At 45.7% G+C, this 19,968-nt stretch overlaps 1 protein-coding gene across 2 annotated transcripts in view; it reads right to left on the bottom strand.

The window, feature by feature from the left end:
* LOC124789578 (luciferin sulfotransferase) overlaps window positions 1-19,968 on the bottom strand; it is a 73,007-nt gene that overhangs the window by 48,158 nt on the left and 4,881 nt on the right. The window contains exon 1 of one of the 2 annotated variants that reach the window (XM_047256984.1): window positions 16,328-16,454. The exons of the other annotated variant lie outside the window; for it this stretch is intronic. Coding sequence (XP_047112940.1) covers window positions 16,328-16,356 — 29 coding nt within the window. The 5' untranslated portion in view covers window positions 16,357-16,454. Of the gene's footprint in view, window positions 1-16,327; window positions 16,455-19,968 lie in introns of those variants that run through there. 2 annotated transcript variants of the gene reach the window in all.

Below are 19,968 nucleotides of genomic sequence, written 5' to 3'. Positions count from 1 at the left end.
ATGGCAGTGCATTGGCGGAGCTGTCGTCATTTGTACTCAAGCGATTCATGTGAAAGGTTTCCGACCTGATTATGGCCGCACGACGGGGGTTGACAGACTTTTATTGTGGAATGGTAGTTGGAACTAGACATTCCATTTCTAAAATCGTTAGGGAAGTCAATATTTCGAGATCCACAGTGTCAATAGTGTGCCGCGAATACCAAATTTCAGTCACTGCCTCTCACCACTGACAATGCGGTGGCCGAAAACCTTCACTTAACGACAGAGAGCAGCGGCGTTTGTGTAGAGTTGTCAGTTCTAACAGACAAACAACACTGCGTGAAATAATCGCAGAAATAAATTTGGGACGTACGACTAACGTATCTGTGAGGATAGTGCGGCGAAACTTGGCGTTAATGGGCTACGGTAGCAGAAGACCGACGCGGATGCCTATGTTAACAGGACGACATCGCCTGTGGCGCCTCTTCTGGGTATAACCATGACAGTTTAACCCTAGACTAGTGGACAACAGTGACATAGAAAAATCCCAATTTGAGTTAGTAAGTGATGATGGTACGGTTCGAGAGCGACCGACGCAGATCCCACGAAGCCATGGACCAGAGTTGTCGATACAGCACTGTGCAAGCTGATGGTGGCTCCATAATGGTTGGGCTGTGTTTACATGGAATGGTCTGAGTCCTCTGGTCCAGTTGAACCGATCATTGACTACTTGGAGACCACTTGCAGCTATTGATGGACTTCATGTTCCCAAACTACGATGAACTTTTTATGATTAACAATGTGCCATATCACCGAGCAACAATCGTTTGCGATTGGTTTGAAGAACTTTCTGGATAATTCGAGCAAATGATTTGGCCATCCAGATCGCCCAAAATGAATCCCATCGAATATTTATGGGACATTATCGAAAGGTCAGTTCGTGCACAAAATCGTCCAGCGGCAACACTTTCGCAATTATGAACAGCTACAGAGGTAACACGGCTCCTTATTTCTGCAGAGGACTTCCAACGACCATGAGCCCATGCCACGTCAAGTTTCTGCAGTACGCCGGGCAACAGGAGGTCCGACACGATGTTAAGAGGCATCCCATGAATTTTGTCATTTCATTGTAATTTCCTTTGTCTCAAGGCACCATATTTTCTGCTCAAGAGGACCACGTCATAAGATGAGATGATAATTAAATCAAGACCCTAAGCTGTCGACAGGCGTTAATATACATCAACTGGGATAGTTGAAAATATGTGCCCCGATCGGGACTCGAACCCGGGATCTCCTGCTTACATGGCAGACACTCTATCCATCTGAACCACAGAGGATTGTGCGACTGCACGGATTTATCCCTTGCACGCTCCCCGTGAGACCCACATTCCCAACTTAATGTCCACACACTACACTCGTAGTGCCCCTTCCATTATACCCATTACTCGCGGCAGACAATCTTACCGAGTCCCGTAAGAGTTCGGGAAATGCGTGTGCATCCAGCACAGAAGAAGAAGGTCAATGGCCGGTTAACCTTAACTATATATGAAGATGGTATCTGTTCTTTCAGACATGTCAGAAAGAACAGATATCATCTTCATATACACGTCATAAGAGTTTTTCTTCCAGTTACCACTTAATTGCGAGGTAACAATGCAGTTAAAGGAATTTGGTTCATAATTATTTGAATGCTCTTGGGCTACACAAAGTCCTGGAAAAGCAACTGAGGTAGCCACTGAACTAAAAATCCACGATAGAATAAAAACGGAAGAAAGAAAACGAAAGAAAGATGTAATGCGAAGTTCGTCTGATCAGGGATTGTAACTGCAGCACAGTGCCTGCTTAAATAAGCAGCTGGTGCAATGTTAATTCTCGTTCTGTAAATATACGTGCGGCTTGTCTCCTACGCTGAAGTGGGCACCCTCTATTCGAAGGTAGCTGGTGCAAGACTTAATGGTGGTAGCCATTCCGTTGCCAGAAATTTTGCGTCAGTGATGTCTTGATTGTTCGCCAGCAGTCCAAGTTGAAACGCCACAGCTCTTATATGTGGTATGGGGTGAACTCAAAAGGCATATTTAATCTCGAAATATCTCGTATCAGCCGAATATTAACGCTACTGGCTTAGGTGTTGTTTTTCAAAAGAAACGGACAGTGTTTCGGCACCACGCCCTGCACTCCATTCTCCGGTTCCCGTAACCAGTAACAACGAAACCGCAACAGGATATCGTACAAGACGGGTATATTTCACAGTCATCTGCTGCTAAAGCTGGTACTCCGGACACTGTTGAGAACTGGCCAAGAAAGGCGCTAATATGCGCCACTGCCGAAGGTCTACCAGTTCGACGGCTGAACAGCCTTCAGCGTCTCGCCACAATTCATACCATTCGAGCTTGACTCTACTGTGGATGTGGATAAGCACTCAGACACACTGATTCGTAATAGAAAATATAATAAAAACTGCTGACACCCATGACCGTAGCTAACTCAATAAGGGCAACGACTCGAGAGATTTATTATTTTTTTAAGTCGGCATTGATATGACAATAACATAACCGTCTCACACTTTTTACTATTTAACGATATTGTTTACACTTTACAGCATTTATTCACAGAATTATCATATTGCGACCACACTAAAAAATGAATAAAAAAAACAGCCTTGCCTGAGTCAACCACTGTCATATCTCAAAACCTTCTGCAGTATTAAAGTTCGATATTAGTTTTAAAATCCTAACGTTCTCGGTAGACAGAATCGATGCGATGTTGTTAAGTCCCTTGCATCCCAAGTCTAGCAACTGGTCAAGTAGTTCCCTCCTTCCGTCGTTAATGTCGTCTTGCTCTCCGCACTCACAAAATTGCGAGTGCGCCTTCCCGACTCGGTGCAGATGTTGTTTAAAGATTCTACAACTGAATTTTAGGCATGCCACGTTTTGCAGTTTTATCTGTATCATGACGTTGATAATAAAATTAAAACCGTGTTACTTAATTGTAAGTGGTCATACATATAATGTTAGTAGACCGTACACGAATTCAAGAAATAAGCTGCAAAATACGGACAAAATTTAAAAAATAAATAATTAATTTGGAAGAATACTGAAGCATGTTCCAGGCAAAGTTGTCGAAGCTTTTTATAACGCAGTTGAGGTCAGTGTAATGCCGAGTATCAACTATCTCCATGTCAGATTGTAGCACTGAATCTTGTCATTATAATTTGAACGATATACCACGTCATATTGACAGCTATTACTGAACATTCGTGCACTTCAGTGCAGCTGACCTAATAACAGCGTGTCACTGTCAGTTTCCGCGATGAAACTGACCAAACCATTACTTCTTCATAAGTGGTGTACCAATGATGTTTTAAGCTTATGAGTCTCCGCAGAAATTCATCTAGGGGGACAAGACTAAAACTGCGGTTTTCAAGATAAATGAGTTGGTCACTCCCAACACGTGTCATGTCACAAGAACAAAATTTTATAGGTGCTTATCATATCCCACAGTATTGATGGTTACCCACTCACTTCCAGAAGTGTATGAGAATTCTGTGAAAATTAACACTCTGTACTCGAGATCTGTCAGAAGGTTGTAAGCCCTTCTTCCTCTCGAGAAAACAACTGCCAGGGCTCCTCTCAAGGTTGAAACCTCGATAGAATAAAGCTTCATCACCTCACCGTCACTGTTTTTGTTATCACCATTGCCGTCAGTCATCGCCTTCGCTGCCAGTCATCGACACCTTTCATCTTCGCTATCAGTCATCCATGCCTATCATATTCACTGCCAACCATCATCTTCTCTGCCAGCCATTGACAGCCATCATCTTTGCTGCCAGTCATTTGCAACCACCATCTTCACTGCCAGTCATCGCCAGCCGTCATGTATACTGCCAGCAATCGCTAACCATCATCCTCATTACCAGTCTTCACAACCTGTCATCGTCATTACTGGTCATTGCCTCCACCAGCAAGTCACCGTCTTTACCACTGTTTCATTGCCTGCCTGTCGTCACTGTCGCCAAGGTCCTTTCGCCTTTTAGCTTCAGTGTTGCTGCGTTCATCATCTACGATACACCAACCTATGGCTACATCGTCCACAGATATCTACTCTCACCCACACTCGACTCCCACCTTCACTTACTCATTTACCTCCTATTCGCTATACCAACCTGCTCTCCCCACTTTTTCACCTTCCCTGCCACTCAAATGGTTTCATGCATCTTCCAGCTTCAAGATACCGCAACCCCAGTCCTACCAAACTCATGCAGAATGCGCTGCAGCCCCATTGCCACTAACGCTGCCTCCTTTGCCGTAGTTACCTCCGACGCCTCCGCTGCTGCCACCACCACCACCACAACCACCATCACCACCATCACCACCACCATCACTACTATCATCACAGTAACTGCATCCAACAGCAGCTTCACCAGCCCTTACTGTTGCTCAATTGCCACTACCATTATCCTACACCTGGGGCCAGAAATGGAAATACCAGACACACCCAATCCGACCACAACCAAACCCACACCAACTTAATATGCAACAGCAGTGATCACACTGGCTCTAAGTAAGAAAGAAAGTCATGCGAAACCCCATCTCACTCCCAATCAATCTCCAAGAGATCCTCGCAAATGACCTAGCACAGTCACTGCACCACCCCTAAAATCCTAAAAACATCACAGCAGCCCCACACGAGGACCTAAGGACGCCATTCCAATTCCACCCTAAACATATTCTCCAGCACATTCCTTCATCCTGTCACGTCCAAATGCCAAGTTCTTCATTTATAAAACCCTATCTTTCAAAGTAGAAATGTATCTTCCCAACTTCAATATATCACACCTCACACCTTACAATCTTCAAGTCCTCTTCTCCCAATTTTCACACCCACCTGCTGCACAGACTACCTGCCACAACATTAGGTTCTAATGCCTCCCTGCTCGCACAAATCCCACCACGTCCTAAACAACCACAATCCCACTACCACACACTGATTCTCACTGCTGTGGAATCACAATGGGAGAAGTTGTGTGGGAGCGAAATTCTGGTCCCGACTCACAGATTCTAAAAGTCCAACTAATTAAAAACCACTCCTGACCCACATTCTTCATCCGTGTCTTATACGAAGACCCACCATCCATCAAGTAGAAGCTTCTTTCCAGAACGAAATTTTCACTCTGCAGCGGAATGTGCGCTGATATGAAACTTCCTGGCAGATTAAAACTGTGTGCCGGACCGAGACTCGAACTCGGGATCTTTGCCTTTCGCGGGCAAGTGCTCTACCAACTGAGCTACGCAAGCACGACTCACGAGCCGTCCTCACAGCTTCAATTCCGCCAGTACCTCGTCTCCTACCTTCCGAACTTCACAGAAGCTCCGGTGCATACCTTGCAGAACTAGCACTCTGGAAGAAAGGATATTGCGGAGACATGGCTTAGCCACATCCTGGGGGATGTTTCCAGAATGAAATTTTTACTCTGCAGCGGAGTGTGCGCTGATAGGAAGCTTCTTGATTGCAAGTGCAAGCCTACAAATACAATGACCATTTAAGTCCAAATTACAAAAACCCTTCCATAAGTCCTCACTGCAAAGCCTGTCACTTGAACAAACAGTGTCATAATTGACAGTCCCCACACCTGTGTAACATCTGCAACCAATCCCGTCCCACCTATTCGTGTAAGGGTAAAACTAAACCTCCTCCAACCAACCTGAATTGACTATCCAGTCGACACACCACTACTTCTAAACAATTCCCTAGTCCTGCTTCTACCGATGAAAACATTACCATTGTTCTTCAAAATGTCCACCCATTTGGTTGGCTCTGAGCACTATGGGACTTAACTTCTGAGGTCATCAGTCCCCTAGAACTTACAACTACTTAAACCTAACTAACCTAAGGACATCACACACATCCATGCCCGAGGCAGGATTCAAAGCTGCGACCGTAGCGGTCGCGCGGTTCCAGACTGTAGCATCTAGAACAGCTCGGCCCCCCTTCACCATTTGAGAGTCCACCTATCCACCATCAGGTCTCAATGGTTGCCACCCCACCTAATCCTTAAACTACTCTCACTTTCTGTTTTCAAGTCTTAACACCCAACTTTTAACAGTCCATCCAGCCCCACAGCACCCACCCCACAGGCCACAGCATAGCTAGGTCCCTCCCGTCATCACAACCTTCTCACAAACACATCCAACAACCTTTTCTTCTTGTTCAAATCTCCATTGTCAGCACCAACACATTATATGGAGCTGGTCCTTGAGCAAGGAACGACATAAACATCATCGTCATCAGCTCATCGCCTCCAAGCAGCTCGCAACACAACGTCAACTTCACTAAATGAGCATCGCCCTGTTTTTAATAACATCATCTTTTTTCACATTTCTTTGTTTTAATTCGACTTTTTATGCTGTCAGAAACTCTAGAATGGATAGCGGCTAGGTCGCTGCTGCCTGTCCGCCCCGAACGGAATAATGAAGTGTGAATGAAGAGGAAACAATACTACTTGGAGACAAGTGCCCCAAATGTCACCCTCCCCCACCCTTTCGGACACCTATGCTAAAGCCTACCGACAATACTGAAGAGCACAGGTGAAGACAGGTGTTACATACCTAGGGAAAGTAACAGGACACAACTCATTCATAAACGATATCGGATTAGGTGCCAATTCTTAGCTCAGCAAACTGTAAGCACCAATTCGAAGAGTTCGTTCATACATGGAGCACTCTCTCTTTCAGCTCGATAACGGCAGACCACACACGAGAGCTGCGACATCTCCAACAATCTGATGCGTTGGGTTCCCTGTCATCGATCATCCTCTATACAATCACGACTTGGCCCCATTCGATTTTCATCCGTTTCCAAAAGTTTAAGAACACTGAAGATTTCACTTTGAGCAGAAGTGAGGTTGTGACTCCGTCAGCAAAGTCAAACATTTTGCAGTGAGGGTATCAACAAACTGGTCTCTCGTTGGGAAGAAGTGTGTTCGTCACCAGGGTGACTACGTTGAGAGATAAATACATTGACATGAAGAATAAAAATGCAGAATGTTCATAATGTTTGTTTTATTTAAAATGCTTTAAAAGTTTTGGCATAAAAAACTCAGAGGCGTTACTTTTCAGCACCCCCCCCCCCCTCCGTAATACGCAACCAGAATTGTGACAACTCTCGTACGTAAGCATGAAGGCATACTGCAGTCAGTAGTGGCTGGAACAGCTTGTATTGATCCGCGCGTGCAGAGTCGCGCACACAATTAGCTATATTTCTACAACACACATAACTGTAAATGACAGCGACACACCAACATATCACATCCGACCAAATGAAACGTTGTCGCACAGTATCGTGACATAAATTACCAGAGTACAATTATGAAGTTTATATGAATGGGCATTATGTTTAAAATGATCCGAATGCTTTCTTTAATGATGAAATAACAGTTAAAAGCGGCTGGCTGGAACACACCCAGGCTTTCTTTCCAATATTTTATTTCCTTAATTCCTTACTTCTTTTACGTATGCTATAGAAGTAGTGGATGTATTAATACATACTCGCAAGTAAAATGTTTCTAATTTTCGTACTTGCATTCAGACTTTGATTTTCTCAATGACGTCTGTCCAGTATTGTGTTAATAGGCAAATGCTTGATAATGACCATGCGGTTGAAATTAAGCAATAGCAAATAAACGTACTGCATAAAGTTACAATCTCTGCGGAAATTCCCGGGTTCGATTCCCGGCGGGGTCAGGGATTTTCTCTGCCTCGTGATGACTGGGTGTTGTGTGAGGTCCTTAGGTTAGTTAGGTTTAAGTAGTTCTAAGTTCTAGGGGATTGATGACCTTAGATGTTAAGTCGCATAGTGCTCAGAGTCATTTGAGCCATCTGCGGAAACATATCTTCATTTAACCAGTATATGATGCCTGTAGACGTACTTATGAAGTAACCTAAAGAAGATTATAACTCGAAATCGTCTGGAATCTGATGAAGATGGTATGGTAATAGTAGATCAGTCTTTCACAGACATTTCAGAATAGCTCTTCTGAGGTGAAATACAGTCACTGGAAAAATTTTCGAACAGGTGTTCGCCTACAATACAGAAAGTGTTGGTACTATTTGTTGCACGGGGCACGGCTTGTCACATACAGCACGAGAAGTTTTCACGTTGCTCTCGTATGCGTATAAAAGACTCCAGGTATTCAAACATCTACAAGAATTGCCACAGTTTCACTAGGGCCCGATGGAACATAACGCAGGAACATTTATACGGTTGTGTGATATGTTCCACTTACGACTGTCTCAAAAAATTTTACGATACCGGCGACATGACAAAGAAAATAAAAATTGTGAAATTTTAGGTAATTGAACTATAATCAAAGAGGACACGCCACGTTTGTAGGAAAAAGACTTGCAAAGAGAGATAAGAAAGAGGAAGTTGTCAGTCTATTTCTGGCGACGAATAATATGCAGGTCATCCCAGAGTGGTTAAGTTTTAAATCCAAACGAGAAGCTACATGAATAATTACGCAGTGAAACTGAAACACAAGCCCACGAGGTGGTGTCAAATCGAAAGTCTCGCATAAAGCTGGATGCAACACGACGTTTATTTGTTCAGTTCGCTACGGGCTGGAACGTAGATCGAGAATATTTTATAGCAGAATGCCACCACGCACGATATCGTACAAAAATTGTCGTTCCACTTTGTGGAAAGCTCTTTCCTTATATGAATGGAATAACAAAGTAGATATGAAAGAAACAGCGGAATTGCAAATTGACACTCGGGAGCAGTTCTTTATTATGGAACGCAGGTGACTGGAAACGACTCATCCATTATTTACCAGCAACTTTTCCCCTTTCCCTTGCAATCTCCGCCACGTGAGAGTGTGGGGGTGATTTACGTAGCCACTCAGCTGTTATTACGGAAGTGAGCCACAAATCACAGCAAGGCCAACGCACTGCTACGCAATGCGGACAGCTGCACGCTGAGAACAAAGAAAGTTGCACTGGGGAGAGTCTTCGTTCTCCGGAACGGCAAAAGTTATCACCTGTCCACCACATCTAACGGAGTAAGGCTGAGTACGAATGTCCGTCTATTTCGAGTACCTTGTTATCCTGTCACTTTCTTCCACTAAGTAAATGTCTATAGGAAGAACCATAGACTTGTTTTTGATGAAATATGGTACATAAATCATAACGTCTTTCTTTCCCTCCCAGCCAACATACACACTGGTGTACAAAACTTAAGGACGACATTAACTTTCGCATGACGTCTCATTACCGAGTAACGTAGCTCGATTAAACTTGGACCACACATAGAAAAACTGCTACAGTATAGTACAGAAAGTAAGTCAAAGATATACGCAACGAGACGAACAGAAATGACTCTTTCACTCAAAGACAATAAAAACGCTGAATTCAGCGACTTTTATTTTGGTCCCTGGCCATTACAAAAGACGGGTCATAGTTCTCAATAGGCGGTGTAATCAATACGGCCACTAATGCATGCTTTGCGTAGAGCTCCCATGCTAGACACAAGGTTGGTAAGATCTTATGGTAGGACAATCCATTCTTCCACCAGCGCAGCTGACAACTGCTGCATGAAAAAAATGGCTCCAAGCACTATGGGACTTAACATCTGAGATCATCAGTCCCCTAGACTTAGAACTACTTAAACCTAAGTAACCTAAGGACATCACACACATCCACGCCCGAGGCGCGGATTCGAACCTGCGACCGTAGCAGCAGCGCAGTTCCGGACTGAAGCGCCTAGAACCGCTCGGCCACACCGGCTGGCAACTGCTGCATCGCTTATGGTGCATGCGGACGTGCTGTAATATACCGGGTGATCAAAAAGTCAGTATAAATTTGAAAACTGAATAAATCACGGAATTATGTAGATAGAGAGGTACAAATTGACACACATGCTTGGAGTGACATGGGGTTTTTATGGACCAAAAACATACAAAAGTTCAAAAATGTCCGACAGATGGCGTTTCATCTGATCAGAATAGCAATAATTAGCATAACAAAGTAAGACAAAGCAAAGATGATGTTATTTACAGGAAATGCTCAATATGTCCACCATCATTCCTCAACAATAGCTGTAGTCGAGGAATAATGTTGTAAACAGGACTGTAAAGCATGTCCGGCGTTATGGTGAGGCATTGGCGTCGGATGCTGTCTTTTCAGCATCCTTAGAGATGTCGGTCGATCACGATACACTTGCGACTTCAGGTAACCCCAAAGCCAAAAATCGCACGGACTGAGGTCTGGGGACCTGGGAGGCCAAGCATCACGAAAGTGGCGGCTGAGCACACGATCATCACCAAAAGACGGGCGCAAGAGATCTTTCACGCGTCTAGCAATACGGGGTGGAGCGCTATCCTGCATAAACATCGTACGTTCCAGCAGGTGTATATCAGCCAGGCTGGGGATGATGCGATTCTGTACCTCTCGCCCGTCGCGGTAGCAGTTTTGCTGTCGGACATTAGTGAACTTTGGTTTTTTTTTTGTTATAATAAAACCCCATGTCATTCCAAGCATGTGTGTCAATTTTTACCTCTCTGTCTACATTATTCCGTGATTTATTAAGTTTTCAAATTTATACTGACTTTCTGATCACCCGGTATTTCCTCAAAGCATCCCACACGTGCTCGATGGGATTTAAGTCGGGAAAACAAGTAGGTCAGTTCATTCGTCGAATATTCTTCCGTTACAAGAGCTCTCCTACCTGCACTATTCGATGCGGTCGCGCGCTGTCACCAGCAAAAATGAAGTCGGGGACGGATGCACCATTGAAAAGACGCATTTGAGGAAAGCGTTTATGGTCACCATTGACTGGGGAGAATACCATGATCAAAGATTTGGAGGTCACTACGCACATGCAGCATTAAGCCTCCGCGCATCATACCTAGACCAGAAAAACGATCATGTCTGGCAGTGTTCCTGGATCATTAAGTGTTACCACCTCTTCGCCATGCGAGGGTACATCCGGAATCACTACTCAGAGAGAACCTCCCCTAATCTGAGAACAGCAAGCGGCCATCCTCCCCCTCCCCCCCTCTTTTGTCCAGTCCTTGCGTTCATGGCAACATCGCCAATGTGCGCGTGTCAACGTAACACAACGTACTAGTCGATGGACAAAGCGCGGACCTCTATGGAGTAGCCGTGACACTCTGGAGCATGAGATTGCGTGCCTTACAGTCCTGTTAAATGTTGTTGTAATTGCACCAGCTGTTTGACGTAAGTCTGTACTCGCCTGTTGCACAACGTAGCGGTTTTCTGCTGCTGTAGTTGACCGTGGAACAACTGAATAATCAATTTCGCTGTAGGTTTCTCTTGTTCCCCTAAGAACTGGCGACATTAAATCTGACCCGTTGGTCTTCTGCCGTCCCGACAGCGGCCGGTATCAGGCTCCATCGCGCCTAGCTGGGTTTCCGTGATCAATTGATAAAGGGCCGGCCGTGTGGCCGTGCGGTTCTAGGCGCTTCAGTCTGGAACCGCGTGACCGCTACGGTCGCAGGTTCGAATCCTGTCCCGGGCATGGATGTGTGTGATGTCCTTAGGTTAGTTAGGTTCAAATGGCTCTGAGCAGTATGGGACTTAACTTCTGAGGTCATCAGTCCCCTAGAACTTAGAACTACTTAAACTTAACTAACCTAAGGACATCACACACATCCATGCCCGAGGCAGGATTCGAACCTGCGACCGTAGCGGTCGCGCGGTTCCAGGCTGAAGCGCCTAGAACCACTCGGCCACGCCGGCCGGCGGTTAGTTAGGTTTAAGTAGTTCTAAGCTCTAGGGGACTGATGACCACAGCAGTTGAGTTCACAGTGCTCAGAGCCATTTTTGAACCAACAGCCGGTATGTCCACCTTTGCCACGGATAACAGCGCCAACGAATGCAATGAGGCTTTGCTAGGTCGCTGGAGGGAGTTTACCACAACTGCACACAAAAATCTCCTAATCCCCGAAAATTTCGGGGAGGTGGAGGGGGGGGCGCTGAGCTCTGACGCCGCGTTCAGTCACATCCCAGATTTGTTCGATCGGGTTCAGATCTGGCGAGTTGCGGGACCAGCACATCAACTGGAAGTCGCCACTGTGTTCCATCAACCACTTCATCACACCCTGGCCTTGTGATATGGAGCATTATCTTGCTGAAAAATCCCACTGGTCCGGAAACAGGATGGTCATGACGGGGTGTGCGTAGTCAGCAACAATGCTCCTCGGCCATCATCGTACCTCGCACTAGCTCCACTGGACCCATGAAAGGCCACGTGAATGTTCCCCAGAGCGTAATGAAGCCGTTGCCAGCTTGTCTCCTTCCCTCAGTAAAGATGCCAAGGAGCAGTTCCCCTGGAAGACGACGGATTCGAGCCCTCCCATCGGCTTCATGACGAATATATCTGGATTAATCATACCATGCAACGCTGTACCACTGCGCCAACGTCCAGTACCGATGGTCACGTGCCTATTTCAGTCGTAGTTGCAATATTGGCACATCCATGGCTCGTCGATGGCGGAGACCTACAGTAAGGAGTGTAAGGTGCACTGTGTGTTCAGACACACTTGTACTCTGACCAGCCTTAAAGTCTGATGTTAGTTTCGACATCCTGTTTTACATCTACATCTGCATGGTTACTCTGCAATTCGCACTTAAGTGCCTGGCAGAGGGTTCTTCGAACCATTTTCATACTACTTCTCTACCATTCCACTCTCGAATGGCGCGTGGGAGAAAGGAACACCTAAATCTTTTCGTCCGAGCTCTGATTTCTCTTATTTTATTATGATGATCACTTCTCCCTACGCAATTGGGTGTCAACAAAATATTTTCGCATTCGGAAGAAAAAGTTGGTGAATGAAATTTCGTAAATAGATCTGGCCGCAAAGAAAACCGCCTTTGTTTCAGTGACTGCCACCCCAACTCGCGTGTCATATCAGTGACACTCTCACCCCTATTGCACGAGAACACGAAACAAGCTGCCCTTCTCTGCACTTTTGCGATGTCCTCCGTCAATCCTACTTGGTAAGGATTCCACACCGCTCAGCAATATTTCAGCAGAGGATGGACAAGTGTAATGTAGGCTGTCTCTTTAGTGGGTTTGTCGCTTCTTCTAAGTGTTCTGTTAACAAAGCGCAGTCTTTGTTTCGCCTTCCCAGCAATATTATCTATGTGGTCTTTCCAATTTAAGTTGCTCGTAATTGTAATTCCTAGGTACTTGGTCGAGTTGACAGCCCTTAGATTTGTGCGATTTATCGAATACCCAGAATTTATCGGATTTCTTTTAGTACCCATGTGGATGACCTCGCACTTTTCTTTGTTTAGCGCCAACTGCCACTTTTCGCACCATACAGAAATTCTCCCTAGATCATTTTGTAATTGGAATTGATCATCTGATGATTTTACTAGACGGTAAATTACAGTGTCATCTGCAGACGATCTAAGGGGGCTGCTCAGATTATCACCTATATCATTTATATAAATCAGGAACAGCAGAGGGCCTATGGCACTACCTTGCGGAATGCCAGATATCACTTCAGTTCTACTCGATGATTTACCGTCTATCACTACGAACTGTGACCTCTCTGGGAGGAAATCACGAATTCAGTCACACAACTGGGACAATACTCCATATTCACTCAATTTCATTAACAGTCGCTTGAAAGGAACGGTATCAAAAGCCTTCTGGAAATGTAGGAATATGGAATCGATCTGAGATCCCATGTCGACAGCACCCATTGGAAATAAAGAGTTAGCTGTGTTGCACAAGAACGATATTTTCTGAATCCGTGTTGGTTATGAATCAATAAGTCATTTTGTCCAAGTTGATTCAATATGTTTGAGTACAGTATGTACTCCAAAATCCTAAGGCAAATTGAGGTCAGTGATATTTACTAGTCTGCCGAGCCTGTGATGTCCGATGTCTGTATCCAGGCGCGGCCGCCCAACCTCACGGCGTCTGGACGTGGTTCACCTTCGTTTCGCCACGTGTTGAAGGCACTCACCACATCACTCCTCGAACACCCAACAAATCGTACAGTTTCAGAAATGATCGTGCCGAGCCTTCGGGCGATCACAATCTGCGCTCGGGCAAACTCAGAAAGATCGCGCGCCTTCCCTATGCTACACACGGGCAGCACGTCATGTACCGTGCGTGTGTGTGACTAGCAGTCATTTCTCGTCAGGTGACTCTGCTGTCACCTAGACAGGTTTATATCGATAGTATGTCAGTAGTCATAATGTTCTGGCTGATCAGTGTATACTGCTTCTCGGCAAAACGTTAAACGAGGTGCAGCCTGTTACACTTGAATAACGATTACTGCTCACTGACAATGTTGAAAATTGGCGAGAACTAGTCCTGCTGCAGGTCGAGACACAATAATAATGAAATAGTGCAGAGTAAGAACAAATACCGAACGATGCTACCCCTTAATGAAGAGGGAGTGCGCCGAGATATAGAGAAATACTAATAGTCAAGAGAACTGACGAGACCAGCCCAGGCAGAGGTCTGAGACTGCGTTTAGGGAAACACGAACGATTGCCGCAAAAACCGTTTGGTGTGCACGCTATCGCGCCACGTCGGAATTACTACGGATTAGCACGCGGAAACTTGGCTTGGTTCAAATGGCTCTGAGCACTATGGGACTTAACATCTGAGGTCATCAGTCCCCTAGAACTTAGAACTACTTAAACCTAACTAATCTAAGGACATCACACACATCCATGCCCGAGGCAGGATTCGAACCTGCGACCGTAGCGGTCGCGCGGTCCCACACTGAAGCGCCTAGAACCGCTTGGCCACACCGGCCGGCACGTGGAAACGGATTACTGACCACGCTGCATTGCGTAGCGCGATCAATGGCCATTATGATGTAACCAGCATGCACATTCGTACATGATGGTGCCACCTCACTCGCGAACGATGGTCACAAACTTACACCTACTACGAACTGGCTTCGACCTGAGTGTCTCCCGTCACTGTCCAGCACCCGATGACACTGTCTAGCTCTGCCGACAGGAAGAGGAGCTTCGTGACCTACCTAACAGGCGCGCCTCTCGCGGGTTCGTTCCGGCCCGTGAAGGCAGTGTCGGCGCCCTCGCAATTGGACACTTGGAATAGGAGGTCTCCCGCAAAAAACGTTGATCGGGGCGTGTGTTCCTCCGCTGAAAAAGAACTGAAATTCAAACTAGCGGCTATTGTGGCCTTCCAGTAATACGCTGCACTGTACCAAGTCTATGTTAATTAAATGAAACATCAGAAGATTATAATGTCACATGAGCCGGGAGTCATGTTACTAGGCACACCTATGAGTGTCCCTAATAGCCGGGGAGAATTTATTTGACATGATTTACAGGCAGATAATGAACTCGACTTGCAAACTGCTCCTACGATTACCCTGTGACATATCAATCGACTCGTAATCTAAAAAATGAAGCTAAATCTGTTATAAAAGAATTGATAAAAATTTTTAGGGCGCTCTCCCTTTGTCGTCGTGCTGGACTGGTTGCTACTTTGCCTCCACGTGTTCTGTGGCTAAGTAGGACATTAAATCAATGCAACAACATTGCACTTCGTACTCACGTTATGTTCTCTGGTACTGTCGTTATAGACTCGGTAAGGCCTCGAAGGTGTGTATATGTCAACCTAATTGTTAGATATTCTCTGAATAGATATTAAATATTAAAATAAATTTACAGCAGTCTACAAAAAAATTTTCTCTCTTAAATGTATGTATAAACAGGATATTCACTGCAAACTGATCATTCATTGTATTGGTACATAACTTGCTTCTGTCATTTAGGCAGGTCGGACATTTTGTGCCATATTAACTTGCATTTGGGAATGTCTATACCGCCTAAATCGTGATTGTGTGAAGTAAATGAGTAGTAATTTACAGATTAATGACGGAAAGGTATTCCGAACGATTACATACGTAGCGGAAATGCAACGAGTCCGCGGTTATACTAGCGAATCCGTGTACTCGCTCTCCTCTCTGAGCGAGTCGAGTCCACTTGTACCCGAGAACAGCCTCAGGTGACGAGTGGACAGCGGCGGTGACTCACGGGTCGAGTCTACGGGCACACGGAAACCACGAGCTGGAAGATGACGTCACAGGACTCGCTGGAGAACTTAAAGCGAGTGTCCGGAGCTCACTTCTGATCCCTACCGGAAACCAACCAAGAGCCTGTCGAAGCCATGCCACGCAGTATCGCTGCTACATTTCGTTCTAAAGATTAACCAGCTTGCTATTAGGCAGCTTGTCGTTATGTGTGGGCTCTTCGGTGTATCTTTCATATGCATGCATATAGATCATTGGGATACTTCTGTAGTTATGATTAGGATATAAATTTTCATTTACCTTTCCCAAATGTCCAATGTGCTCTCCATCGGAGTTATGGCAAACGTTCAGTCGACAGTCGAACTCGTCACAAATTTTATGAGCGCATCTGTTTCTGCATTGGTATTCAAAACGCCTTATGTCGCTGTGTTATCGTCATCTCGACTCGACGCGTATTATGTAATGAACGGACTGCACCCTGCAGACACCTACCGGCAACCGCAAGAACTAGGAGCGTAACTGGCGCCAAAATAAACTTTTAGTTTCAGCGCGTAAGTTAATATTTGTGGTGTCACCGCCAGACACCACACTTGCTAGGTGGTAGCCTTTAAATCGGCCGCGTTCCGTTAGTGTACGTCGGACCCGCGTGTCGCCACTATCAGTGATTGCAGACCGAGCGCCGCCACACGGCAGGTCTAGTCTAGAGAGACTCCCTAGCACTCGCCCCAGTTGTACAGCCGACTTTGCTAGCCATGGTTCACTGTCTACTTACGCTCTCATTTGCAGAGACGACAGTTTAGAATAGCCTTCAGCTACGTCATTTGCTACGACCTAGCAAGGCGCCATATTCAGTTACTATTGATACTGATATTGTGAATCATTTACCTTTAAGAGCGACGTTCATCACTAATGGATTAAAGTTAAGTATCAATCTAATTACGTCCGCTTTCTGAATTCTAATTCCTTGTCATATTCCAGACCTCACGTCAGTACAGTCCTTCCCTCCTCACCCCAGCCTGCGTGAACTAAAACGCGTGCATTTCGGCCTCCACTAGTAACACGATGTTGGCTCTTCTGTCAACACAACAATATTCACTAGAGGTTTCTATTTTCATCATGTAGAAGTTTTCAGAATATTAGTCGAATTTTTAAGAAGATCCTTTACTTTGAAGCTATGAACATGACTCTCTCTGTTTTCCGAGAGTGACTCTACTGGCATTTGTTTGATACAGTGGCGGCTATGTCCTGGAATTTATCATCAGTGGCAAGGCTATAAAGCACCCAGAGAAGAGGAGGAGGCACCGAACTGAAACTTGATGCGTTGAGAGTGCATGTGATGTTATTTCGGTGATTAAATTTACAAAGAACTTGGGAATATGAGACCATTTATCAATACGACTTTGCACCCCCTCTAGGCTGTTTACATGCACTGATTCGTTATATCCTCTTCTGAGGTACGCTGGCCTGAATACTAGCATTGAGAGGGAGTTGACTTATGAGCTGGTAACACGCATGTTGTATCGGGGGCCACTGGATTATCTCAATGTCACGTAGACATTTCACAGAGACACGTGCCGTACATGAACGAGCATTGTCGTGTTGGAAGATGGCATCATGATACTGTCGCATGAAAGGTAACACATGAGGACGCAGGATGTCCATGAGGTAACGTTGTGTCACCACAGTTCCCTCCCCGATCATACCAGCCATGACCTGAAGTCATATCCGACGGCTCCCCACGCCATGAGGCCAGGAGAAACACCGCAGTGTCTCTCCAATACATGGGACCTCTCCCAGGTCGCCATCATACCCGCCCGTGAAGGTCATTCAGGTGTAAGGGTACAAAGTCTCTCTTACATACACACATCAAAAAAAGGTTTGCATCACATCGGTTCCCAGAACTCCCGAAGGTAGACGTTGACAGTGGATACTGTATCACAGACACACCTTCGACCGTTCAAGTCATGTCCTTAAACGCTCCCAAAGATGTAAACAACCATGCATGAGCAGCGCCTATTAGACGGAGGGGGTCCGACAGCCGATTAGTTCCAGTCATTCCACCAGGAAGGAGGTACACGACTCGTGTTGTCTGTAGTTTAACCATACACAGACGGTCAATACTGCGGTACGATCGCGTCCGCATCGTTACTTTGTGCCAGGAAGTGCTCTCAACAAGGGAAGTCTCCAGGCGTCTCGGAGTGAACCAAAAGCGATGTTGTTCGGACATGGGAGAGATACAAGGAGACAGGAAATGTCGATGACATGCCTCGCTCAGGCCGCCCCAGGTTTACTACTGCAGTGGATGACCGCTACCTACGGATTATGGCTCGGGGGAACCCTGACAGCAACGCCACCGTGTTTAATAATGCAGCCACAGGACGTCGTGTTAAGACTCAAACTGTGTGCAATAGACTGCATGATGCGCTTCTTCACTCCCAACGTACATAGCAAAGTCCATCTTTGCAACCACAACACCATACAGCGCGGTACAGATGGGCCCAACACTGTGCCGAATGGACTGCTCAGTATTGGCATCACGTTCTCTTCACCTATTAGTATCGCATATGCCTTCAACCAGACAATCGTCGGAGACGTGTTTGGAGGCAACCCGATCGGGTTGAACGCCTTAGACCCACTGTTCAGCGAGTGCAGCAAGTTTCCTGCTGTTTTGGGGTGGCATTATATGGGACTGACGTACGCCGCTGGTGGTCATGGAAGGCGTCGTAACGGCTGTACGATACGTGAGTGCCATCCTTCCACCGATAGTGCAACCATATGGGCAGCATATGTTCTCAACATAGGCACCAAGTCTCTGTAAACAAAAGTCGGAACGTTCTACCAATTGCTCAATTCTTCTACTGCAGAAAGCCACTCTTTGGTCAAGAACCCATTCGATAACTGCCATGTGAATGTCCTCAACACTGTTGGAAGATTCTTTTCTCCCCAGGACTTCTGCAAGCTTGCTAAAAAGATTGAAATCGCATTGTGCGTGATCTGAGCTTTCCGATCAGGTCACCGGCGTCTGTGCGGTCTTGGTCAAAATTGGCAGCGCCGTTTCACTACAGCTGGATACTAGGGCTGTTGATAGAATATCAAATGGTTCAAATGGCTCTGAGCACTATTGGACTTAACTGCTGAACTCATCAGTCCCCTGGAACTTAGAATTACTTAAACCTAACTAACCTAAGGACAACACACACGTCCATGCCCGAGGCAGGATTCGAGCTTGCGACCGTAGCGGTCGCGCGGTTCCAGACTGTAGAGCCTAGAGCCACCCGGCCGGCGATAGAATATAGATATATCGAAAGCTTTTCCAAAAGTATCGTTAAGTATCGGCGACATATATTCAAAAATATACTAATATGTCGATATGGAAATGACAATATAGAGCGCCAATATTTTTATGTTTTTTTTTTCGTAGTTTTCGGTAAATGTTTGAAACAGTTCTTTTGAGACTGTACAACATAATTTTGCTTCCAATTGTCAAGGAGTCTTACTAATTTTTGAGCTTTCATCTCGCCCCGTCTTTCTCTTTGAATGAGGGAAGCAAGTATAAGTGGCACAATGGAGAAAGCCGATTGCACTGGGGGGAGGCGGGGGGGCTGGCGGAGTGAGTGGAATAACAAGATTTCCGATGTGAAAAAATAGCACACCAGTTGCATTAAAAAAAAAAAAATTTTTAACCTAAGTAGTGTGCTATTTCTTCACCTCGGCATTCTGCAAAAACAATGGATGAAAATGGTGAACAAAACTCTAAATAACAAGATTGATCTTTGTGGTAGGCGGTGACGTTAGGTTGCTGTGGGGGTGGAGACCAGACAGCGAGGTCATCGGTCTCATCGGATTAGGGAAGGACGGGGAAGGAAGTCGGCCGTGTCCTTTCAAAGGAACCACCCAGGCATTTGCCTGGAGCGATTTATGGAAATCACGGAAAACCTGAA

The sequence above is a fragment of the Schistocerca piceifrons genome, chromosome 3, assembly GCF_021461385.2.
Source record: "Schistocerca piceifrons isolate TAMUIC-IGC-003096 chromosome 3, iqSchPice1.1, whole genome shotgun sequence".
Classification (NCBI taxonomy): domain Eukaryota; kingdom Metazoa; phylum Arthropoda; class Insecta; order Orthoptera; family Acrididae; genus Schistocerca; species Schistocerca piceifrons.
Note: the sequence above shows the minus strand (reverse complement) of the source record. Positions and strands in the feature narration are given on the sequence as shown.